The 27,432-nt window shown below is 42.0% G+C and overlaps 1 protein-coding gene across 1 annotated transcript; it reads right to left on the bottom strand.

Moving 5' to 3' along the window:
- On the bottom strand, window positions 1-27,432 carry LOC116745858 (phosphatidylcholine transfer protein-like). The gene is given in 7 exon segments (XM_032616950.1): window positions 1-636; window positions 1,620-1,687; window positions 2,569-2,697; window positions 2,700-2,739; window positions 5,220-5,299; window positions 7,998-8,109; window positions 27,292-27,432. Coding segments are annotated over 7 exon segments (636 nt in total). The 3' UTR covers window positions 1-570.

Genomic DNA, 27,432 nt, shown 5'->3' with positions numbered 1-27,432 from the left:
TTTCATATCAAAACAACTCATGATCCTCCACAAATAGGAATGGGGAGAGACAGTGGATTATCATCTCAAATCATGCAAATCAAGTCAGCAAAGCATAAGGCAAATGGACATGAGTCTTCCAAGTCTGGGTGCACTGAGAGTCAGCTCTGAAGGCAAAGCAACTTCAGCAGGGACTCACCCTCCTGGGTTACAAGAACTCACATGTGGGAAGGAGCCAGCTTGCTGGGATCAGTCAGTCTTAGGTGGTGTTGCCAGTCCTCCACACATGACCCCCCAAGAATGGCACAATGAAATGACTTTTTTCCCTACTGAGGACTCCCTTTTAAAAAAATAAACAAGCAAAGTTTCCCTATTTTGAGCCACATTCAACATCGGAAGAAGGCAGTGGGTCCTGGGGTGGGGAGAGTGGGAAAGGAAGGCAGGAGTCAGGCAAGCATGCTTGGGGATAAGGTGATGGAGAGTGTGAAGCAGGCCTCTGAGGACTGAAAAGGGAAAGGCAGGCTGAGCATCAGTAGTTGTGGCACTTCCGGAGACATCATTCCATGGACACAGAGCTCCCAATTTTCTCTCTTAGGATCTCCTGGGATAGTTATCACAGGTATTCACCATGTTTTTCAAGTAGGTAGGAACTCCTTTCTGCAAAGGAAAGAAGACTGTCACTTCTATGTCCTCACAGTGATTACTCCTGATTCTTTGGGATGTGGCAAAGGTAAAGGAAGATGGCTTTGGGAATAATACATATGACCATAGGGCCCCTGACAAGATTTCAACAGAATGTTGCTATAGATAGTGACAAAAGGTAAGATGCAGGGCACAGGTAAGGCTGGATGGTAGGGGCCACTGTTATAGGACCTTGTTGTATATTTTGGCTTTTGCTAGTAAAAATCTAAGATATTTTTAAGACACCATTTTTGGAAAAGAAAAAATTAAAAACAGGAAATGAGATTGGCTTGGGCTGTGGGATTCTTCCAAAGAAATGAAAGAAAGGACTTGCTTTACAGATTTAGACAATGGTAAGGACTGGGGGCAAGGGGCAGGATATGTCATCCTTAAATCAGTGTTGAACATTGCCCAAGACTTTCCCCAAACATAGTTCTATTTACTCCTTCTCTACAGGGTGAGAATATCCATCTCCATTTTTAAAAGGGAAAAAATTGATGGCTTCCCTAGATTACCCAGTTAGAAGCAGGGCCAGGATTCAATATATGATGTTTGACTCAAAGCCTATGTGCTTTTCCACTCTCCCAGGGAATTGGTGAGCCTTCCAGCCAGTAAGTAGGACCTTACAAAGCAGAAGGAATGGTCGCCATGATTCCAGGTCCTAGGAAGTCCCTAGTGATCTGAGTACCACTGCTCTGGAGGTTCCAGAGAGTGATCCTGGTAGAGTCTTGGGGCAAAGCAAGGAGGGGCTGGCATTCCTCCTAAAGATTATTTGTCTTTTGTCCCAGCCTCTGTGCTGGGTATTGGCAATCCCAGTCCTAACCATAGTCACTCAACAGAGTAGCTTCATAAAATAGCATCATGAAGCCTAAGACAGTGCATCTCTTCAGGCTGACAGCCCCACAGATTAAGTCAACATTGGTCAAACACACTTCCCCTCCTGCCTCCTGGGATCTCACCTTGGCAGCCCACTTAAAGAGCCAGTTTGGAACTGGGCAATCCAGGTTATCAAGGTAATACATGAAAACTAGAGAGGGAAAAGAAGGACAATTCAGAAGGAAGAAAAATATTAGAAAGATACAGTACAAACACTGCAAACCTTCCATCTTTATATCCAGGCCCAGAAAGTAAGGAGGGAGGTAACATGGAATTCAAGTGAACTCGCCCCTCGCCTTGCCTTATGGGAGACTTACATGTAAACATTTTGGAAAACAGCCAAAGAACATTCTACTGCTATTTATTAAACGCCTGACAAGTACTAGACACTTGGATATATCTCTCATTTAATTATTTCTCTCATTAATCATCTCAATCCTAAGGAGTTGATGAAATTGAACCCCAGTTTATAAATGATAAAATGGAGACTCAGAAGAGTGGGGTGACATGCCCAAGGTGGCAGATCTAACACACGTCACCACTAAGTTCAGATTTTGCTGCAGCCTTAAGGCCACACTGATTCCAGTCCAGCAGGTGGCCACATGGACCCCTCTCAGCCTCTCTCCAGAGGCTGGAACTCAAGGCAGGCAGGTTCTGAGTCCCTGGGTTTTTGCTGAGCAGGAGCTGCCTCCTCAGAGATGGTCCCACCAGCCCTCCTGCCCCGCCTTGGCCAGTGTGTGCATGGACAGGACCAGCCTGAAGTGAGCTTCTAAACCTTCTAGTTCACTTGGATGTTCTGATTTCATCGGAACAATGCAAGAGTCGGTAAAGAATGAATTGATCAGATTTAAACATCCACCTTGCATTGTAGCCAAGCTTCTGGGGTGAATTGAGTCTCCCTTGCTTTTTTGCACCCATGCCCAGTCCCTGACCTCAGGGAATAAAGCATCCTGCATTTTATGTGTCTTGCAGTCAGCCTGGCCTTCACATGGGTGGTCCTGGCTGGTGCGCCAACACGTGCCCCCTTTTTACCTTTGCTTCCCCTCTTGCCATTGCTCTGGATCGCCAGCCTCTGTTTGAACTGCCTCACCTGGATCACACACAACTTCTCTGAACACTGCGGCATGGAGGTGCTCTGGGCCAGGATCACATGGATCTTCTACCCTTAAAGTCCAGCTCCTGCCACTGATGCACATAAACGTACCACACCGCCAGTCAAGGCATGACATTGAGGCCAGCATCTCAGATGGGCAGAAGGAAAGCCCACAAGCCAGAAGCAAAGGGAAATGATTCTGTTCCTCCACTTGGCATTTGCTCCCTTGCACTGTTACTTCACTTCCTGACCTGTCTGCCTACTTGCTCTGCAAAACTGTGGCTCCTCCCACCTGGTGTTCTCATTTGAGAGCATGTGTTACCCAACTGTGAATGGTTCCTTGCTGCTTTAATTATGTGGGGAACCCACTTCTCCTTTCTCCAAGATGGCAATGAGATTTCAGAGGATTGGTAACTTATCAGCTGTGTGATCCTGGGTAAGTTACTCAACTCTTCTGAGACTCAGTCCTTACCCAGGGAAGGGGGCGTCACACTGCCCCAATGGGGCCATTTCTCTCTGTCCTCCCCCTAAGCCCCAGTCACTGACCTCTATGCACAGAGGATGGTCAGGCAAGGTTACTTACACCTGGAGATCACAGGAAGACACATGAATATCTGAATATTTAGTAGGCAGAGATCCTCACTTGTTCTGGGTTACCAAGAATAACAAAGCCATTTCATCTCAATAAATACTCACAGAATGACCACTATGTCTATGGTACTATTATAGGGAAGATAATTCAATCCTGAGAAACGACAGGAGTCACCACTTACTGAGCCCTTACCATGTACATACTTCATGTGTTTAACATGAAGCATCAGTATTGATCCTGAGAAAGTCCCTGTGAATCCTCCATTAAGTATCTCCATCTTACAGATGACAAAATTGAGGCTCTCAGAAGTAAAGAAACTTGCCAAAGATTCCATAACCCAGCTGAGGTGATGTAACCTGAATTTGAACTCAGATCAGGCTCCAAAACCTGGTGAGATTTTCACGGCTGTACAGGGCTCAACTCTTTAATGTGCTCATTAAACTTTTCAATGGCAGAATTTTAGATTTCACAATAGAAGGAATTAAAGCCTAAAATAATCCAAAAACTCACTCTAAGTTTAACACAGTTACACTTACTACAATAGCCGCAACCACAGCCCCAGGCCAGCTCGGAGCCTCTACAGCACCCACGGTGGGCTGCCCCTCCCCCAGGAACTGCAGATAGTCTATTGTGCATATATGTGACATATGTGTATATACAAAGACTAAGAAACTCATTATGGGATTGTGTGGCACTAGAAAGACAATGAAATAGACTTCAAGCAGACCTAAGTGTCCACTGAGAACACCCCCCAGGAGTGTCCCTGTGAGGTCAGAGAGTGGTGTTTCCCTGGTCCAGATCACCTACTCTGGTCACAGCTGGACCTGGGCCCAGGCCTCCCTCTGCCGCCCACTAGTGTTGAGAACCTGATGAGAACCTGAGCAGGGCTCTGAACTTCCCTTTGCCTCAGTTTCCTTCCCTGACTGATGCGGATGATGGCTCCTACCCTGCACAGTTGTTGGCAGGAGGAGAGAAAACCACATAAAATCTACCACAATCTTGAATTACCTACCACCTGTATCTAGCAGTCTGTGGGAACTTGGTCAAAAATAATCCCTTATGGAGTCTGTAATCTAGCTGGGCCAGGGTAGACACATACACACAAAACACACAGAAATAATACCCACAAACCACCCCCATGCCCCTTCTCTATCTAAATAACAATTATTTAGGAACATACAGGCTTACAGAATATTAGAGCTAGAAAAGATTCCGGTGATCACCCAGTTCAGTGGTTTCCAAGCTTTTCTTTTTTAATTCCACAGACCCTTTGTTAAAAGGATCCTTTATGGAAATTCAGTGTGTAGAACATTCAGACGCTAAGACTGAAGAGAACAGTGGAATGGAAATCTCACCTGTCCCCGCCTATATTCTACCCCATCTGCCCCCCCAGCAAATGTCCATCAAACATCTCCAGGCTGGCCCTAAGGGGGCCTCATAGAGCCTTGGAGTGTCAGCTAAGACTCCTCACATCCATTCAACTGCTTCATATCGTAATCAAGGAAACTGAGGGGAAGAAACATACACACAGTGTCCAGATCCAATATTTGAGGAGGAGGGAAGGTGGAGGGAGCTGGAAATGTGGAGCCTGAGTCCCAGCCCCCAGTCTGCTGCTAACCACCTGAGTGTGAGCCTCTGTCACATTGCCCCTCTGGGTCCCTACTTCCTCTCCTATAGATTGAGAGAGTGTATTGAATACTCTTTATGAAAAGTTGCTTTCAGGTCCCCAATTCTGTGTCCCAACAATTTCAATCCCTAGAAAACTTCTCAGGAAGGTATTATCTGCCTTCCCATGACCACAATTACGGATGCTGCACATGGAAATCACACTCTGAGGTCTCTGAAAGCCACACAGGAAGCAACAGCTGTTAGCAGATGCCTCTGAAAGAGTCAAAGACGATATTGTCCACACCTGCTGGACATACACCATTGGGTGATGGTCACAGGGTGCAGAAACACTTTGAAAGCTGAGTAATGGTGCCTCTCTGGAAAGGATACATCTCTGTTGAACTTGGGAGAAGGGCTCTCCACTTCCCAGTAGACCACTGCCTCTCTGCTGCATTCTCTTTCATAAAGTTCTAAGGAGAACAAAAGAAGTTACTGCATCTGGAAACCTATGTGGCTTCAATTAACAAGAAGCTTTGATATGATGATCTCATAGAGAATGATAAACCACTGACTTATAAGGCACAGAATTCTAGAAAAAGACAGATTCATTACCACTGAAAACTTGTTGCCCAGGGACAGGGTCTAGCAGATATAAAAACACAGTAAAAATAAAAGAACACAACAAAAGTTGTTCAACATATAGCACAAACAACACTCTCAAGTAAACTGCAGTGAAATAAAATTAGGCATTAAAAAATAAATTTTCAGGTTTAAAAATCAGAGAAACCACCAGATGTCACTAGAGTACCAATAGTTTTACTGTTGTGTCCTTATGCCCCTCTTTAGACTTCTCTATATATTACAGGTGTCCTGAGACTAAGCCACCCAGCCTAGTGTGTTCAGTTGGGAAAAAAATGTTCCAGAGAAGGCAGTGTCCTTCCTAAACAGCTAGAAAGTGGCTTAACCATGCTAACCCTAAGTTTCTTGCCTTTCTCCAATGTTACATTATATCACAGCTATAGGGACCAAATCTCCTTAATATCCACCATCCTATTGAATGCAAATAGCATTAGCTCTCAAAGGGGGATAGCAAAGAAATTCTAAGAAGTGCGCAGCCTCTGCCCCCCAAGCTGTGTGGGAAGCTTATAACTAACCATTTAGGGAAGGAGCCAAGCTAAGGTTGCTGAAGTAACCAAGGGAGTCCCTTAAGGAGATGCTGACTGTGGAAATGTGTTAATTAATTTAGCTTTTGAAAAAAAAGTCTATTAGAAGCAGACCACGGGGTAAAGAGCTTGCCAGCCCATTGGTACAAGAGGCTGAAGATGCCCTTGAAAGGAAGGAAAGGAGTAGACATCTGTTGCTTTCTCCTGCTCAGCTTTGACTCTCCCCTTCTTGGACCAGCATCTCATTCTTCTCCAAGGCATCACCCTTCGCCTACTTCTCCACTATGTGGTTTATGCAGGACTGACTCAGCATTAATTTCAGGGCTGGGAAATTGAGCCAGACATGGCCACAGTGATTAGTTTAGGGAAGGCACTTGTAGACACTCTTGGCTTGCCACTCTAGCAAGTTTAGCCCAAAAAGTGGTTTAGTAAAGGCTCTCAGGTAGCTTGCAGAAGATCTAGGAGGACCAGAGTTAGGTTAGAACCTCAGGATGGCTCCAGAGAAGCCAAACTACTGCTGTCTCTGGACCATACTCCAGAGTGTGGACTGCTGATGCCAAGTACCACACATCAGAGACTCTGCCAATGTCTGTAGCACACGACTGAACCTGGCTGCTAGGGAGGTGGACAGAGAATGTCTGGCTTCTCCCTTGAATAGGTGGCATCACAATTCCCTCTAGATAGGAAGGGTATTTGAAAACACTAAGTGACCCAAAACCATGATAAACATCCCCAGGAAGTAAATATATGATCCATGTTGAGGCTACGAAAGCCAACCTTGGGACTCTGGCTGCATCAGTAGGAAAGTTCCTATTCCTCTGGGGTTACGTACATGGTTAGAATGTAAGCCTGCCTGGCATCTCTGCCATGACACAAGAATCTGCCTGAGAATGAGATCAACACAGAAGAAAACAGAGTCAAGCTGGAAATGAAGTATTGGATGCAGCCGTCCTGGAAGCCAGACACCCATGGATTCTCAGTGTCATGAACCAAAAACACTTTTTCCTTTTCTTACACTGGCATTTGTTAGTGCTTGGTTACTTGCAACCAAAAGTCCCGACCACAGCAAGGGTCTGTCAGAGTTTCTGTGTCCCTGGGCTAGCTGCTGTGTACCTATTCCACTGTGACTGGGATGGCAGAGGCCACTCCCCACTCTAGGTGGCAGGAAGAGCCCCTATCTAATGCCTCTCATAACACTCCATCACTTCTAGGGAAAATCTAAGAAGTGTAGCTGAGTGGCTAGCCTAGGCCCTTGGGGCTCTGGACCCTCCTCCCACTCTAGTTCCAGATTCTGCTACCCCAGCAACTCAACAGCACCAAACTGATCACAGTTTTTTTGTTTCTTTTTCTTTTTCTTTTTTTTTTTTGCGGTATGCGGGCCTCTCACTGTTGTGGCCTCTCCCGTTGCGGAGCACAGGCTCTGGATGCACAGGCTCAGCGGCCATGACTCACTGGCCCAGCCGCTCCGCGGCATGTGGGATCATCCCAGACCGGGGCACGAACCCGTGTCCCCTGCATCGGCAGGCGGACTCTCAACCCTGCGCCACCAGGGAAGCCCCTGATCACAGTTTTTTAACATTCCATGTTGTTTCATGCCGTCCACACTTTAGTCATATTGTTCCCTGGGTCTGGAATGTCCTTATACCACTCACCCCCTCACCCTCTCACCTCTCCACATGTGTCAAGTCTGTAAAATTTTGATTCAACTTCTAAAACAAAGTTTGGACACCACCTCCTCCAAGAAGACTTCCATGGCCACCCAGGTGCATGAGATGACAATAAACTTACAGTAAGAGCAAAGTAGCCCTCAAAGCAAACTGGCGAGTAAATCTAAGAATATGCAAGGAGCAAGTCACATTTCAGCCCAGAACTCCAGATATTTAAGCCAAAATTTAAAATGAAATATAACACTGTAGAAATTAAGCCTATTGCTTTCTATTGGCTAGAGTAAATACCAATAGATTCTACTCTATAACTGATTTTAAAAATTGTAGGTGTCACTCACCTTTAACAAATTCGTCCCACTCTTTTCTACAGTTGAAGTCCATAGAGACATCTGCAAGTAGATCCGGTGGGAAAGCATCCAGAACACCAAAGGCCTTATAATGTCCAGTTGGCTGTAAAAACAGAGCAGGCAGAAACAATCCATTGATTCCCAAGCTGAGATTACACAGCATATGAAGAAACAGCTGTTCATGCAGCACCACTATTGAGCGCCTCCTCTGTGGTTTTGGTGACACCACGGTGAAAAAACAGATGAGACTACTGCTCTCATGGGTCTTATATTTGTCCTTAGGCTTTGGTGGTGGTGACAGCTCTAAATACTATCCAGGTAATTCAAGTAGGATAAAAGAGGGTTATGTGATAAATGGTGCCTGGGTTTGGAGGGCAGGGGTTCAATACTGTCAGGTGGTGGGGAATGGCCTCTATGAGGGATAATATGTATCAGAACAGTTTGGTCTAAATATTAGAAGGATCCAGCCATGGGAAGATGAGGAAAGCCCATTCCTTGTTGGGAGGGGGTCCTAAGGTTGATGGATGGCTTTACTCACAGAAAAGAAAGTCAGGGAGTCCAGAGAACTGTGTTGGGGGAGAGTGGTAGGGGCTGAGGTCAGAGAGGTAGTAGAAGCCATGCCCAAAGGGCTTTGTAAACCGGGATAAAGATGTAAAAAATGTATTCTAACTGCTATGGAAAACCAATGAATGACTTTAAACAGGAGAATGACTTTTCTAAAGGTGATTCTTGCTGCTTTATAGAAAATAGATCATAAGGGAGCAAGGAGATGGGTTAGAAGACCAGGGCAATGGTGCAGATAAGATATGATGGTGATTGGACAGGGAGGAAACAACAGTGATGGGGAGAAGTCGGTGAATTAGGGACACATTTTAGAAGTAATGTCAAAAGGAATGCTGACAGACTGGCGTGGGGAGACAGAAAGCGAAGAATTGAAGATAACTCTTGGAACCTTTCTTAAACAACCAGGTAGATGGGAGATCCATTTGTGGGATGTGTGGTAACCAAGAGTTCTACCTTGGGCAAGTTGAGTCTCAGGTGCTTATTAAACATCCGTGTGGGGGTGTCATCTAGGCAGCTAGCATTCAGGGTTCAGACTACTGTTTTAGATACACATGGGGCATAACGAAACCCAACACATCATTTTACCAATTCCAAGACAGAATTTTTCACCAGCTGCTTCTTTTTTCTGTAAACAACTTGTATACAAAAGAGTGAAAGGAGGAAGAAACACCAGGTTCAAATCATACTAGTCTCTTTTACTCAGAAAAATATACTTTCTAGATTCCTAAGTACAAGAGATTTTTCCTGTTTGCATGTTAAGCCTTATTCTGTGAGGGTTCTGGGCTTGAGCTGGTGACACTACACACTTTACTCTCCACACAATGGCAGCTAACAATTCCTGACCCTCACCTTGCTTAAAGGCTCTACTGTTAAGACTAAACCAATGGCTCTTAGATTAATTTCAGTGCAAAAGCAAACAAAACCAACAAAAGTGAAGCTTTTGGGTATGCTCATACTGCCATGTGCTAACAGAATCTTATTGGCTAGACATGGGGAATCTTTCTAGAGATCCAGAGGCTTCAAGGGTCTCCTGACTCAAGTGGCATAACCCAGGGATAAGCATATCCCAGTTTAGGAATCTCAGATGTATATGAAAGTACCTGGCAGGAAATGGAAGGTAAAATTGAAACTGAATTCATAAGGATGTTTCAGTTCCAAAAGTATGTGGCTTTATACCAAGGGTTTCCAACCAGCAAATGAAAAGCTGGTAGGTGTGACCCCCTTACGTGCTGTGCCATGGATGCCCCATAGGAAGGGCAGGACTCAAGAGAAACAACTCCCTCCATTCCTGTCTCCTCCCCTCAAGCTCACAGATGGGGAGAGAGTGAGGGATTGTACACACCACACATCTACACCCACACATTTTAATGCCTTAGGAGAGAGACAATTAGCTTCTGTTCAGGAATAGTGGGTCCCCATTTTCTACACATACTGAGTAAAAGGGATAATTATGTATAAAGATAATGATCTCCCTAACTTCAAATGAGTTACTTTTGGTTATCTGGATGAATTAAGACAGTTTTCTGGACCTGGTTCCCATCCCTCTGAATATAGTTTCAGCCCTTCGTGACCTCAGTCCTGTAATATTGCAGAAAAGAAAAACAGTACTCTTTCTCTTCAATTATAGTGTTTATCTGCATTTACATCACTAACTACAAGACAGCCTCGATGAATCACATCTCTCTAATCCTGTAAATTCACCTCGAGTGGGCACTGAGTTTTCTTTGCTTCTCATAGAGGAGGTCATTTCCATTTCTCAGGGGCCAGGAAGCCTCCCCAGTCTATGATTGTGGAAGCTGTCCAACTCCCACACTCTGTGGCAAGTAACAGGCTCAGATGGTATGAAAAGTAAGCATTTTTCACTGAGGAGAATCACACCAAATGGCAGGTGTCAAAGAGGCAGGTGCCACTGGGCTGTGTGTACCAAGACTGTATGAAGAAAGACAGCTGAGTAAATCTGATTTAATATTTGAGGTCTCTCCAAAATCAGATGGCAGGTTTAATCCTGAAGGACTACAGAGAGCTAGGTAAGATAACACTGATAGCTAATGCTTATTGAGTGCTTACTAAATACCAGGCCCTGGGCAGACTGTTTTACAGGGGTCATCCCACTTCATCTACCCAATGGTAATATGAGATATGGACCATTGGTAAACTCACCTTGAGGAATGAAGGATTTGGACATTCTGGATCTTTAGACATAACACCATACCAATACCTGGGTGAACTGGGGACTGAACTGGGCCACATGGAGGACGGTTCTTGCTTGGCCTTCCAACCTGCCTTTAATATCAAAATCACCACCTAAGGGCAGGAGGAGAGCTCTAGCAGGCTCTCCAGTGGGAGACACAAGCTCACCACTCCCTGACACTATTTTGGGAGGCTATTTTACCCTTCATGGAAACGATGCAAATGAATATAGTTTTGAAAGAAAGGGAGAATCCATATGAATACCACTGTTTGAATTTTAGCCTGGGACTTTTAATGTTTTTTTTTTTTTTCTTTCTTTTTTTTTTTTTAAACATCTTTATTGGAATATAATTGCTTTACAATGGTGTGTTAGTTTCTGCTTTATAACAAAGTGAATCAGTTATACATATACATATATCCCCATATCTCTTCCCTCTTGCATCTCCCTCCCTCCCAACCTCCCTATCCCACCCCTCTAAGTGGTCACAAAGCACCGAGCTCTTCCCCCTTTGCTATGCAGCTGCTTCCCACTAGCTATCTATTTTACATTTGGTAGTGTATATATGTCCATGCCACTGTTTCACTTTGTGCCAGCTTACCTTCCCCCTCCCCGTGTCCTCAAGTCCATTCTCTAGTAGGTCTGCATCTTCTAGGTCCATCCACCTCACTACAAATAACTCAATTTCCCTTCTTTTTATGGCTGAGTAATATTCCATTGTATATATGTGCCACATCTTCTTTATCCATTCATCCAATGATTGACACTTAGGTTGCTACCATGTCCAGGCTATTGGAAATAGAGCTGCAGTGAACATTTTTGTACATGAGTCTTTTTGAATTATGGTTTTCTCAGGGTATATGCCCAGTAGCGGGATTGCTGGGTCACATGGTAGTTCTATTTTTAGTTTTTTAAGGAACCTCCATACTGTTCTCCATAGTGGCTGTATCAATTTACATTCCCACCAACGGTGCAAGAAGGTTCCCTTTTCTCCACACCCTCTCCAGCATTTACTATTTCTAGATTTTTTGATGATGGCCATTCTGACTGGTGTGAGATGATATCTCATTGTAGTTTTGATTTGCATTTCTCTAATGATTAATGATGTTGAGCATTCTTGCATGTGTTTGTTGGCAATCTGTATATCTTCTTTGGAGAAATGTCTTTTTAGGTCTGCCCAGTTTTGGATTGTGTTGTTTGTTTTTTTGATATTGAGTCACATGAGCTGCTTGTAAATTTTGGAGATTAATCCTTTGTCAGTTGCTTCATTTGCAAATAATATCTCCCATTTGGAGGGTTGTCTTTTCATCTTGTTTATGGTTTCCTTTGCTGTGCAAAAGGTTTTAAGTTTCATTAGGTCCCATTTGTTTATTTCTGTTTTTATTTCCATTCTCTGGGAGGTGGGTCAAAAAGGATCTTGCTGTGATTTATGTCATAGAGTGTTCTGCCTATGTTTTCCTCTAAGAGTTTTATAGTGTCTGGCCTTATATTTATGCCTGTAATCCATTTTGAGTTTATTTTTGTGTATGGTGTTAGGGAGTGTTCTAATCTCATACTTTTACATGTAGCTGTCCAGTTTTCCCAGCACCACTTATTAAAGAGTCTGTCTTTTCTCCACTGAATATTCCTGCCTCCTTTATCAAAGATAAGCTGAACATATGTGCATGGGTTTATCTCTGGGCTTTCTGTCCTGTTCCATTGATCTATATTTCTGTTTCTGTGGCAGTACCACAGTATCTTGATTACTGTAACTTTGTAGTATAGTCTGAAGTCAGGGAGCCTGATTCCTCCAGCTCCTTTTTTCTTTCTCAAGATGGCTTTGGCATTTGGGGTCCTTTGTGTTTCCATACAAATTGTGAAATTTTTTATTCTAGTTCTGTGAAAAATGTCAGTGGTAGTTTGGTAGGGATTGCATTGAATTTGTAGATTGCTTGGGGTTGTATAGTCATTTTCACACTGTTGATTCTTAAAATCCAAGGACATGGTATATCTCTCCATCTATTTGTATCATCTTTAATTTCTTTCATGAGTGTCTTATAGTTTTATGCATACAGGTCTTTTGTCTCCTTAGGTAGATTTTTCCTAGATATTTTATTCTTTTTGCTGCAATGGTTACTGGGAGTGTTTTCTTAATTTCATTTCAGATTTTTCATCATTAGTGTATAGGAATGCAAGAGATTTCTGTGCATTAATTTTGAATCCTGCTACTTTACCAAATTCATTGATTAGCTCTAGTAGTTTTCTGGTAGCCTCTTTAGGATTCTCTATGTATAGTATCATGTCATCTGCAAACAGTGACAGCTTTACTCCTTCTTTTACGATTTGTTTCCGATTTGTTTTCTTCTGTGATTGCTGTGGCTAAAACTTCCAAAACTATGTTAAATAATAGTGGCGAGAATGGGCAACCATGTCTTGTTCCTGATCTTAGGGGGAATGGTTTTAGTTTTTCACCATTGAGGACGATGTTGGCTGTGGGCTTGTCATATACGGCCTTTATACTGTTGCAGAAAGTTCCCTCTTTGCCTACTTTGTGGAGGGTTTTTATCATAAATTGGTGTTGAATTTTGTCGAAAGCTGTTTCTGCGTCTATTGAGATTATCATATGCTTTTTCTCCTTCAATTTGTTAATATGGTGTATCACATTGATTGATTTGCATATATGGAAGAATCCTTACATTCCTGGGATAAAGCCCACTTACTTGATCATGGTGTATGATCCTTTTAATGTGTTGTTGGATTCTGTTTGCTAGTATTTTGCTGAGGATTTTTGCATCTATGTTCTGCAGTGATATTGGCCTGTAGTTTTCTTTCTTTGTGACATCTTTGTCTGGTTTTGGTATCAGGGTGACGGTGGCCTCTTCAAATGAGTTTTGGAGTGTTTCTCCCTTGGCTATATTTTGGAAGAGTTTGAAAAGGATAGGTGTTAGCTCTTCTCTAAATGTTTGACAGGATTCTCCTGTGAAGCCATCTGGTCATGGGCTTCTGTTTGTTAGAAGGTTTTTAATCACAGTTTCAATTTCAGTGCTTGAGATTTGTCTTTTCATATTTTCTATTTCTTCCTGGTTCAGTCTCAGAAGGTTGTGCTTTTCTAAGAATTTGTCCATTTCTTCCCAGCTGTCCATTTTTTTGGCATATAGTTGTTTGTAGTAATCTCTCATGATCCTTTGTATTTCTGCAGTTTCAATTGTTACTTCCCCTTTTTTATTTCTCATTCTATTGATTTGAGTCTTCTCCCTTTTTTTCTTGATGAGTCTGGCTAATGGATTATCAATTTTATTTGTCTTCTCAAAGAACCAGCTTTCAGTTTTATTGATCTTTGCTTTTGTTTTCTTTGTTTCTTTTTCATGTATTTCTCATCTGATCTTTATGATTTCTTTGCTTCTGCTAACTTTGGGGTTTTTTGTTCTTCTTTCTCTAATTGCTTTAGGTGTAAGGTTAGGTTGTTTATTTGAGGTGTTTCTTGCTTCTTAAGGTAGGATTGTATTGCTATAAACTTCCCTCTTAGAACTGCTTTTGCTGCATCTCATAGGTTTTAGGTCATTATGTTTCCATTGTCATTTGTTTCTAGGTATTTTTTGATGTCCTCTTTGATTTCTGCAGTGATCTCTTGGTTATTAAGTAGTGTATTGTTTAGCCTCCATGTGTTTGAATATTTTACATATTTCTTCCTATAATCGATATCTAGTCTCATGGTGTTGTGGTCAGAAAAGGTACTTGATACGATTCCAATTTTCTTAAATTTACCAAGGCTTGATTTGTGACCCAGGATATGATTTATCCTGGAGAATGTTTCATGATCACTTGAGAAGAATTTATATTCTTTTGTTTTTGGATGGAATGTCCTATAAAGATCAATTAAGTCCATCTTGTTTAATGTACCATTTAAAGCTTCTGTTTCCTTATTTATTTTCATTTTGGATGATCCGTACATTGGCGAAAGTGGGGTGTCAAAGTCCCCTACTATGATTGTGTTACTGCTGATTTCCCCTTTTATGGCTGTTAGTATTTGCCTCATGTATTGAGGCGACCCTATGTTGGGTGCATAAATATTTACAATTGTTATATCTTCTTGGATTGATCCCTTCATCATTATGTAGTATCCTTCTTTGTCTCTTGTAATAGTCTCTGTATAAAAGTCTATTTTCTCTGATATGAGAATTGCTACTCCAGCTTTCTTTTGATTTCCACTTGCATTGAATATCTTTTTCCATCCCCTCACTTTCAGTCTGTATGTGTTCCTAGGTCTGAGGTGGGTTTGTTGTAGACAGCATATATATGGGTCTTGTTTTGTATCCATTCAGCCAGTCTGTCTTTTGGTTGGAGCATTTAATCCATTTACATTTAAGGTAATTATCGATATGTATGTTCCTATTCCCATTTTCTTAATTGTTTTGGGTTTGTTATTGGAGGTCTTTTCCTTCTCTTGTGTTTCTTGCCTAGAGAAGTTCCTTTAGCATTTGTTGTAGAGCTGGTTTAGTGGTTCTGAATTCTCTTAGCTTTTGCTTGTCTGTAAAGATTTTAATTTCTCCATCAAATCTGAATGAGATCCTTGCTGGATAGAGTAATCTTGGTTGTAGGTTTTCCTCCTTCATCACTTTATGTATTTCCTGCCACTCCCTTCTGGCTCGCAGAGTTTCTGCTGAAAGATCAGCTTTTAACCTTATGGGGATTCCCTTGTGAGTTATTTGTATTTTTTCCCTTGCTGCTTTTAATATTTTTTCTATGTATTTAATTTTGATAGTTTGATTAATATGTGTCTTGGTGTGTTTCCCCTTGGATTCATCCTGTATGGGCCTCTCTGTGCTTCCTGGACTTGATTAACTATTTCCTTTCCCATCTTAGGGAAGTTTTCAATTATAATCTCTTCAAATATGTTCTCAGCCACTTTCTTTTTCTCTTCTTCTTCTGGGACCCCTATAATTCGAATGTTGGTGCGTTTAATATTGTCCCAAAAGTCTCTGATACTGTCCTCAATTCTTTGCGTTCATTTTTCTTTATTCTGCTCTGCAGTAGTTATTTCCACTATTTTATCTTGCAGGTCACTTACTCATTTTTCTTCCTCAGTTATTCTGCTATTGATCCCTTCTAGAGAAATTTTATTATCATTTATTGTGTTGTTCATCACTGTTTGTTTGCTCTTTAGTTCTTCCAGGTCCCTGTTAAACGTTTCTTGCATTTTCTCCATTCTATTTCCAAGATTTTGGATCATCTTTAGTATCATTTTTCTGAATTCTTTTTCACATAGACCACCTATTTCCCCTTCATTTGTTAGGTCTAGTTGGTTTTTGCCTTGCTCTTTCATCTGTTGTGTGTTTCTCTGTCTTCTCATTTTGCTTGACTTACTGTGTTTGGGGTCTCCTTTTCAGAAGCTGTGGGTTCGTAGTGCCCGTTGTTTTTCGTGTCTGTCCTCAGTGGCTAAGGTTACTTCAGTGGGTTGTGTAGGTTTCCTGGTTGAGGGGACTAATGTCTGTGTTCTGGTGGATGAGGCTGGATCTTGTCTTTCTGGTGGGCTGGCCCACGTCTGGTGGTGTGTTTTGGGGTGTCTGTGGCCTTATTATGATTTTAGGCACCCTCTCTGGTAACAGATGGGGTTGTGTTCCTGTCTTGCTAGTTGTTTGGTATAGGGTGTCCAGCACTGTAGCTTGATGGTCACTGAGTGGAGTTGGGTCTTGGTGTTGAGATGGAAATCTCTGGGAGATTTTCGCCATTTGGTATTATATGGAGCTGAGCTAGTGTCCTGAATTTGGCTCTCCACCTCAGAGGCACAGCCCTGATGCCTGGCTGGAGCCCCAAGAGCCTGTCATCCACACAGCTCAGAATAAAAGGGAGAAAAGAAAGAAAGAAAGAAGATGATAAAATAAAGTTATTAAAATAAAAATTTATTAAAATTTTTTAAAGTAATTAAAAAAAATAAAGAAGAGAGCAGCCAAACCAAAAAACAAATCCACCAATGATAACAAGTGCTAAAAACTACACAAAAAGAAAAAAAAAAAACAAAAACGGACAGACAGACCCCTAGGACAAATGGTAAAAGCAAAGCTCTACAGACAACATCACACACAGAAGAATACACATACACACTCACAAAAAGAGAAAAAGGGAAAAAAATATATATATGTATCATTGCTCCGAATGTTCACCTCATCAGTTTGGGATGATTTGTTGTCTATTCAGGTATTCCACAGATGCAGAGTACATCAAGTTGATTGTGGAGATTTAATTCACTGCTCTTGAGGCTCATGGGAGAAATTTCCCTTTCTCTTCTGTGTTTGCACAGCTCCTGGGGTTCAGCTTTGGATTTGGATCCGCCTCTGCGTATAGGTTGCCTGAGGGTGTCTGTTCTTCCCTCAGACAGGATGGGGTTATAGAAGCAGCTGATTCAGAGGCTCTGGTTCACTCAGGCCAGGGGGAGGGAGGGGTACAGGGTGTGGAGCAAGCCTGTAGTGACAGAGGCCAGCGTGATGTTGAACCAGCCTGAGGTGTGCCGTGTGTTCTCCCAGGGAAGTTGTCCCTGGATCACGGGACCCAGGCAGTGGCGGGCTGCACAGGCTCATGGGAGGGGAGGTGTGGATAGTGACCTGTGCTTGCACACAGGCTTCTTGGTGGCTGCAGCAGCAGCCTTTGCGTCTCATGCCAATATCAGGGGTCCACATGATAGCCGCAGCTCGTGCCCATCTCTGGAGCTCCTTTAAGCAGTGCTCTTAATCCCTTCTCCTTGCGCATCAGGAAACAAAGAGGCAAGAAGAAGTCTCTTGCCTCTTCGGCAGCTCCAGACTTTTTCCTGGACTCCCTCCCTGCTAGTTGTGGCACACTAACTCCTTCAGGCTGTGTTCCCACAGACAACCCAGTCCTAGTCCTGGGATCTCCGAAGCCGGATCCTCAGCTCCCAGCCCCCGCCAGCCCCAGGCGGGTGAGCAGACAAGCCTCGTGGGCTGATGAGTGCTGGCTGGCACTGATCCTCTGCGTGGGAATCTCTCTGCTTTTCCCTCCACACCCCTGTTGCTGAAGTCTCCTCCGTGGCTCCGAAGCTTCCCCCCTCTGCCCCCCCACAGTCTCTGCCCGTGAAGGACCTTACTAGTGTGTGGAAACCTTTCCTCCTTCACAGCTCCCTCCCACTGGTGCAGGTCCCATCCCTTTTTTTTTTCTTTTGCCCTACCCAGGTACGTGGGGATTTTCTTGCCTTTTGGGGGGTCTCTGGTTTTCTGCCAGCATTCAGTAGGTGTTCTGTAGGAGTTATTCCACATGTAGATGTATTTCTGATGTATTTGTGGGGAGAAAGGTGATCTCTGTGTCTTATTCTTCTGCCATCTTGAAGCTCCGTCCCTTTTAATGTGTTTTTAAGACACAAAAAATTTTACAGATATACATAGCTACCTTATCTTTCCTTTTAGTTTAGGAAACACACCATTCCATAGCTACCTTTGGATTTTCTGAATATACCCTAGTAAGAATAAAACTCCAGAATATTCGTTCATGTACCCATTCAAGCAGACTTTCAGGACCTATTATGTGCATGCATTTTGGTAAGCCCTGGTGGTGCCTGAAGAATAAGACAAAGTTCATGCCTTCCATAAGCTTTAAGACAATAAAATAGGCACTTTTTATGCTATGAAGATCTGAGTTCCTGACCTATACCATTTTTTTCCTCCCTGAAAAGCTTCTTTTAACATTTCTTCCAGAACAGGTCTGCTGTTGATGAATTCCTTCAGTTTCTATTTGTTTGAAAAAGTTTTTATTTCTTCTTCACTTTTGAAGAAAACATATTTGGATATAGAATTCTAGGTCAGTGGTTTATCCTTTCAAAACATTTTGTATTTCACTCCACCCTATTTTTGCAGGGTGGTTTCTGATGCGATGTCTGCTGTAATTCTCATCTGTATTCCTCTGTGGTTAAAGCACTCCCCCATCCTTCCTGCTGCAGCTTCTTTCAAGATTTTCTTTTTCTCTTTGGTTTTCTGAGTTTGAATATGATTTATTTAAGATTTTTTTGGTATTTATCTTCTATGCATGCTCAAGATTGGCAGATTTACTTTGAAGGGTGGTCTGGGCTAAAATGGTAAACCACATATGATTCAAACTAAAATATAGAGCCTCATCCGCCAGAGGGCAGAGAGCAGAAGCAAGGAGAACTACAATCCTGCAGCCCGTGGAACAAAAACCACATTCACAGAAAGTTAGACAAGACGAAAAGGCAGAGGGCTATGTACCAGATGAAGGAACAAGATGAAACCCCAGAAAAACAACTAAATGAAGTGGAGATAGGCAACCTTCCAGAAAAACAATTCAGAATAATTATAGTGAAGATGATCCAGGACCTCAGAAAAAGAATGGAGGCAAAGATCAAGAAGATGAAAGATATGTTTAACAAAGACCTAGAAGAATTAAAGAACAAACAAACAAAGATGAACAATACAATAACTGAAATGAAAACCACACTAGAAGGAATCAATAGCAGAATAACTGAGGCAGAAAAATGGATAAGTGACCTGGAAGACAGAATGGTGGAATTCACTGCTGCAGAATAGAATAAAGAAAAAAGAATGAAGAGAAATGAAGACAGCCTAAGAGAACTCTGGGACAACATTACACAACAACATTCACATTATATGGGTCCCAGAAGGAGAAGAGAGAGAGAAAGGACCCGAGAAAATATTTGAAGAGATTATAGTCGAAAACTTCCCTAACATGTGAAAGGAAATAGCCTGCCAAGTCCAGGAAGCGCAGTGAGTTCCATACAGGATAAACCCAAGGAGAAACACGCTGAGACACATAGTAATCAAATTGGCAAAAATTAAAGACAAAGAAAAATTATTGAAAGCAGCAAGGGAAATATGACAAATATCATACAAGGGAACTCCTATAAGGTTAACAGCTGATTTCTCAGCAGAAACTCTACAAGCCAGAAGGGAGTGGCATAATATACTTAAAGTGATGAAAGGGAAGAGCCTACAACCAAGACTACTTTACCCGGCAAGGATCTCATGCATATTCGATGGAGAAATCAAAAGCTTTACAGACAAGCAAAAACTAAGAGAACAAAGGTCTACAACAAAGGCTAAAGGAACTTCTCTAAGTGGAAAACACAAGAGAAGAAAATGACCTACAAAAACAAACCCAGGGGCTTCCCTGGTGGCACGTGGTTGAGAATCTGCCTGCTAATGCTGAGGACATGGGTACGAGCCCTGGTCTGGGAGGATCCCACATGCTGCGGAGCAACTAGGCCCGTGAGCCACAATTACTGAGCCTGCACGTCTGGAGCCTGTGCTCCACAACAAGAGAGGTCACAATAGTGAGAGGCCCGTGCACAGCGATGAAGAGTGGCCCCTCCTTGCCACAACTAGAGAAAGCCCTTGCACAGAAACAAAGACCCAACATAGCAAAAATAAATTAATTAATTAATAAAACTCCTAACCCCAACATCTTCTTTAAAACAAACAAACAAAAACCCAAAACAATTAAGAAAATGGTCATAGGAACATATATATTGATACTTACCTTAAATGTGAATGGATAAAATGCTCCAACCAAAAGACACAGGCTTGCTGAATGGATACAAAAACAAGACCCATCTATATGCTGTCTACAAGAGACCCACTTCAGACCTAGGAACACATAGAGAGGGGATAGAAAAAGATATTCCATGCAAATGGAAATCAAAAGAAAGCTGGAGTAGCAATTCTCATATCAGATAAAATAGGCTTTAAATAAAGAATGTTACAAGAGACAAGGAAGGACAGTACATAATGATCAAGGCCTCAATCCAAGAAGAAGATATAACAATTATAAATATATATATGCACCCAACATAGGAGCATCTCAATACATAAGGCAACTGCTAACAGCTATAAAGGAGGAAATTGACAGTAACACAGTAATAGTGGGGGACTTTAACACCTCACTTACACCAATGGACAGATCATCCAAAATGAAAATAAATAAGGAAACAGAAGCTTTAAATGACACAATAGACCAGATAGATTTAATTGATATTTATAGGACAATCCATCAAAAATCAGCAGATTACACTTTCTTCTCAAGTGTGCACAGAACATTCTCCAGGATAGATAACATCTTGGGTCAAAAGTAAAGCCTCAGTAAATTTAAGAATGTTGAAATCATATCAAGCATCTTTTCTGACAACAATGCTATGAGATGAGAAATCAATTACAAGGGAAAAAAACATAAAAAACACAAACATATGGAGGCTAAACAATACATTACTAAATAGCCAATAAATCATTGGAGAAATCAAAGAGGAAATCAAAAGATACCTAGAGACAAATAACAATGATAACACAACAATCCAAAAACTATGGGATGCAGCAAAATCAGTTCTAAGAGGGAAGTTTATAGTTATACAAACCTACCTCTAGAAACAACAATTATCTAATAAACAATCTAACCTTACACCTAAAGAATCTTGAGAAAGAACAAACAAAGCCCAAAGTTAAAAGAAGGAAAGAAATGATGAAGATCAGAGCAGAAATAAATGAAAAAGAAACAAAGAGAACAATAGCAAAGATCAATAAAACTAAAAGCTGGTTCTTTGAGAAGATAAACAAAATTGATAAACCATTAGCCAGACTCACCAAGAAAAAGAGGGAGAAGACTCAAATCAATAAAATTAGAAATGAAAAACAAGAAGTTACAACTGACACCACAGAAATGCAAAGCATCCTAAGAGACTACTACAAGCAACTCTATGCCAAAAAAATGGACAGCTGGGAAGAAATGGACAAATTCTTAGAAAGGTATAACCTTCCAAAACTGAACCAGGAAGAAACAGAAAATATGAGCAGACCAATCACAAGTAATGAAATTGAAACTCTGACTAAAAATCTTCCAACAAACAAAATTCCAGGACCAGATGGCCTCACAGGTGACTTCTATCAAACATTTAGAGAAGGGCTAACACCCATCCTTCTCAAACTCTTCCAAAAAATTGCAGAGGAAGGAACACTCCCAAACTCATTCTATGAGGCCACCATCACCCTGATACCAAAACCAGAAAACGATATTACAAAAAAATAAAATTACAGACCAATATCACTGATGAATATACATGCAAAAATCCTTAACAAAATACTAGCCAACAGAATCCAACAACATATTAAAAGGGTCATACAACATGATGAAGTGGTATTTATCCCAGGGATGTAAGGATTCTTCAATATATGCAAATCAATCAATGTGATACACCATATTAAAAAATTGAATAAAAATCATATGATCATCTCAATAGATGCAGAGAAAGCTTTTGACAAAATGCAACACCCATTTATGATAAAAACTCTCCAGAAAGTGGGCCTAGAGGGAACCTACCTCAACATAATAAAGGCCATATATGACAAACCCACAGCAAACATCATTCTCAATGGTGAAAAACTGAAAGCATTTCCTCTAAGATCAGGAACAAGACAAGGATGTCCACTCTCACTACTATTATTCAACATAGTTTTGGAAGTCCTAGCCACAGCAATCAGAGAAGAAAAAGAAAGAGAAGGAATACAAATTGGAAAAGAAGAAGTAAAACTGTGATTGTTTTCAGATGACATGATACTATACATAGAGAATCCTAAAGATGCCACCAGAAAACTACAAGAGCTAATCAATGAATTTGGTAAAGTTTCAGGATAGAAATTTAATGCACAGAAATCTCTTGCATTCCTATCCACTAATGATGAAAAATCTGAAAGAGAAATTAAGGAAACACTCCAATTTACCACTGCAACAAAAAGAATAAAATACCTAGGAATAAACCTACCTCGGAAGAAAAAAGACCTGTATGCAGAAAACTATAAGACACTGATGAAAGAAATTAAAGATGATACCAACAGATAGACAGATATACCATGTTCTTGGATTGGAAGAATCAATATTGTGAAAATGACTATACTACCCCAAGCAATCTACAAATTCAATGAAATCCCTATCAAATTACCAATGGCATTTTTCACAGAACTAGACAAAAATTTTTTACAATTTGTATGGAAACACAAAAGACCCTGAATAGCCAAAGCAATCTTGAGAAAGAAAAATGGAGCTGGAGGAATAAGGCTCCTTGACTTCAGACTATATTACAAAGCTACAGTAATCAAGAGAGCATGGTACTGGCACAAAAACAGAAATATAGATCAATGGAACAGGATAGAAAGCCTAGAGATAAACCCATGCACCTATGGACACCTAGTCCATGACAAAGGGGGCAAGAATATACAATGGAGAAAAGACAGCCTCTTCAATAAGTGGTGCCGGGAAAACTGGACAACTACATATAAAAGAATGAAATTAGAACAATTCTTTAACACCATACACAAAAATAAACTCAAAATGGATTAAATACCTAAATGTAAGTCCAGGCACTATAAAACTCTTAGAGGAAAACATAGGCAGAACACTCTATGTTTTGTTTTGTTTTGTTTTTTTCACAGTACGTGGGCCTCTCACTGCTGTTGTGGCCTCTCCCATTGAGGAGCACAGGCTCTGGTTGCACAAGCTCAGCAGCCATGGCGCATGGGCCCATCTGCTCCATGGCATGTGGGATCTTCCCGGACCGGGGCACGAACCCTTGTCCCCTGCATTGGCAGGCAGATTCTCAACCACTGTGCCACCAGAGAAGCCCAGGCATAACACTCTTTGACATAAATCACAGCAAGATCCTTTTTGACCCACCTCCTACAGTAATGAAAATAAAAACAAAATTAAACAAATGGGACCTAATGAAAGTTATAAGCTTTTGCACAGCAAAGGAAACCATAAACAAGACCAAAAGACAACCTTCAGAATTGGAGACTATATTTGCAAATGAAGCAACTGACAAAGGATTAATCTCCAAAATATACAAACAGCTCATGCAGCTCATAACAACAAAAAACAAAACAACCCAGTTAAAAAATGGGCAGAAGACCTAAATAGACATTTCTCCAAAGTCATACAGATGGCCAACAAACACATGAAAAGATGCTCAACATCACTAATTATTAGAGAAATGTAAATCAAAACTACAGTGAGGTATCACCTCACACGGGTCAGAATGGCCATCATCAAAAAATCTACAAACAATAAATGCTAGAGGGGGTGTGGATAAAAAGGAACCCTCATGCACTGTTGCTGGGAATGAAAATTGATATAGCTACTATGGAGAACAGTATGGAGGTTCCTTAGAAAACTAAAAATAGAACTACCATATGATCCAGCAATCCCATTACTGGGCATATACCCAGAGAACACCACAGTTCAGAAAGACACATGCACCCCAATGTTCATTGCAACACTACTTACAATCTAGGGCATGGAAGCATCCTAACAGTCCATCAGCCGAGGAATGGACAAAGAAGATGTGGTCATATATAGAATGAAATATTACTCAGCCATAAAAAGGAAAGAAATCGGTCATTTGTAGAGACGTGGATGGACCTAGAGAGTGTCACACAGAGTGAAGAAAGTCAGAAAGAGAAAAACAAATATCATATATTAACACATATATGTGAAATCTAGAAAAACTGTATAGATGATCTGATCTGCAAAGCAGAAGTAGAGACACAGATGTAGAGAACAAATGTATGGATACCAATGGGGAAGGGGGTGGGTGGAAGGAATTGGGAGATTGGGATTGACATATACATACTCTTGATACTATATATAAAAGAGATAACTAACAAGAACCTACTGTATAACACAGGGAGCTCTACTCGATGTTCTGTGGTGGCCTAAATGGGAAGGAAATCCAAGAATAGGGGACATATGTATACGTATAGCTGATTCACTTTGCTGTACAGTAGAAACTAACACAACATTGTAAAGCAACTATACTCCAATAAAAGTTAATTAAAAATAATAAAATTCTGTGATTTAATAGAAAAAGAGAAAGGGAAAAAGTATCAAAATGTGTATATCAAAAGTAGCCATTTGTCCAAGAACAAGACTCAGAAATATTTGGTTCTACTAAAATGAAGCCACAATCTTTTTATTGTAAAATAAAATTTATTTGTTACATTGCAAACTCTTTCAAGTGCCTCTACACTTATTTCAGTCTTTTCAAAACATGTGATAGTAAGGAAAAGATTGCAATGAAAACCCTGACCTGGAGATTGCCAGAGGGGCCAGGCTTTTCTGGTCTGACCTCCAGTCAGGGACCTGGAGACCCAAGGCCACATGCACATGCGTAGGTAAAATGAGCAGGGAAGTGGGTGGAAGAGAAAGAAGAGGTGCATAATGGCAACAACATACATGGTGGATGAAATCATACTGGCCCATAAGATAGAAAAGGGCAAAGGGCTTTAAGGGAGATAAGTGCAGGTCTAGGCAGTGTGGGACAAGCTGAATTCACTTTTGATGCAGAGTGGTATTCAGATGACAAGATTTATTAACTGGAGATGAGAGGAAATTTTCTTCAAGGAGAAAAAGGATGGGAGTCAACCTGGAAAGAAGATGAGGCTCTAGCAAAATGAGTCTGGCAGCAAATAATGCTCAATATGCTAGAATCCAGTAAAGGTTCTAGGAAAGGGCTTGTACCCTGACCCAGCAGGGCCTCTTGACATTTAATACAGATGGAGATCAAAGTGGGCAGTCCTAGCTCATCCTAGCTACTGAGGCTCAAGGCCAACACCTATAGTAATCGTCTGGCCTCCAACTTATGAACATTTTCTGTAAAGACTTGTAGCTTATATCAAAGTACCATGACTGCCCTCATGCCCAGAACAGGTGGAAATAAGACATATCTTATAAGGTTGGTAGCAATATGAACTATTCTGAATACTACTCACATCCTCCCCAAAGGAGGAAGGTGGGCCCTGCTACATAACAATACACAATGGAAACAATATACAAAACAAAGCCAGTCACTTGGTCTCAGCTCAGGCAGTGGACGTTGTGGATAAAAGGCACAAAAGCAAAAGAGTAAAAAGCCTGTGGGGGTAAGTGGGGGGAGCGATTGGTGTGACTGGAAGACAGGAGGGGTATGGATGAGTCATGGGAGGTAAAGCTGGACCAGCCTAGTTCTGCATGCATAGCCCACATGCCAGCACTTGCTCTCTTTCAAAGAGTCAATGCAGGAACGTATTTGTGGCACAGGTCTGGACCTAGACAGCTGAGTTCCAATCCCAGTTTGAGTCTTCAGCAATCAACTTAACCTTTCTACATACCCATTTCCAAAATGGTAAAAAGGTGATAATCATAGTACCTTACATATGCACACATAGGACCTTACAACATGATACATAGTACCTTACAATATAGGGCTGATGTGAGGATTGAGTAAGTCAGTGTGTGCAAAGCATTTAGACCGTGCCCGGAGCCTAAGAAAGCATGCAATGCATGTTAGCTATTACAGTAGTTATTATTATTATTAATTCTGCAATCAACAGTGCCACTGGAAGGGGCGTGATAAGATCACAACTTTTCTTTCAGGTTCTTGACTGGGCTGTAAACGTATAGGATGGAAGGGATCAGAGAGGTGGAAGGCCAAGAAGCTAGTTAAGAAGTCACAGTAATTCTAGATGAGAGGTGCCACCCAACGTGGCAAAGGGAAAGGGAAAAAAAGGAAGGTAAACAGGCCAGACATCAGATACATCTGAGCATAAAATGACACTTGGCAAATGCCTGGGCATGGCTGATGCGGAAAACGAATGGTCAGAAGGTAATGGTCAGAAAATATGTCTCTTTCTGCACCAGGGTAGCTGCTGGTGGACAGTTGGAAATTAATTCTGCCTGTTTTTTACTGAGTTTCGTGTTCATCTTGCTGTACCAGTGACCCTGGTACTCACAGACATTCAGAGCTTCTCCCTTCTCTAACACTCTAATCTTCTGATCCTCTGCCAGGAAACCTCAACTTCACTTACCTTGTCTAAAGGTGACTTTTAAGCTACTTGCCATGCAGCTACCCGCACACAGAGCAACTGATGACTGGCCATCATTCCACGGGGCTCCAAAAGCCTCCAGGCAGGCCCCCAACTCCATTCCTCCTACCCTTTTAATCTATCTCCCGGGAGGCTTCAGACAAGTTATTAAGTCCAATTTACAAGGAAGTGGGGAGCATCCAAACGAAGCAAGTCAGTAAAATGACTAGAGATGACAGTAGGTCCCTTCTCAGCAACACTCCTGTCCCCACACATATCACCCTGCACATCCGCTCTCTGAAAAGTCCAGTCTTTTTTCTACCTGTATTCAACCCTAAAATACTTCTCACCACACAGACACCACTGGCATCCACCCGGGAGCGGGGCTCCACGTCCCTTGCAGGCAAGTGCATGGAGCTAAGAATCAGCAGACCCACCTTTTAACTCTATCAGTAAGTTGTAACAAACGACTTGCCCTGTCGGGCCTCAGACCTGAGCCTAAATTCTGATGACCTCCCCACTCCCTGAGACCCGAAAAGGGTAAAGCCAGCTGGAGGCACCTCCAGCTCTCAGTCCTCCGAGATCCAGAAGACCCGCGGGATCCGGACCGGGCTGCAGCCCTACACTCCCCGCGGGCAGGGCCCCTTCCCCTCCCGCACGCTGCTGCCTCACGCGGTTTTAGCCCACCAACCACTACTTGGTTCAGCTGCCAATAGATGCTGACGCCCATGCTCCTCACCAGCAGCTCCCAGCGGGCCCCGCCTACCCCGGGCGGCCGGAGCTCCGCGCAGAGATTCCTGAACTGCTCCTCGGAGAAGCAGCAGGCAGCAGAGGCCAT

The sequence above is a fragment of the Phocoena sinus genome, chromosome 20 (assembly GCF_008692025.1).
Source record: "Phocoena sinus isolate mPhoSin1 chromosome 20, mPhoSin1.pri, whole genome shotgun sequence".
NCBI classification, from domain to species: domain Eukaryota; kingdom Metazoa; phylum Chordata; class Mammalia; order Artiodactyla; family Phocoenidae; genus Phocoena; species Phocoena sinus.
This window is presented reverse-complemented; position numbering and strand designations above follow the sequence as displayed.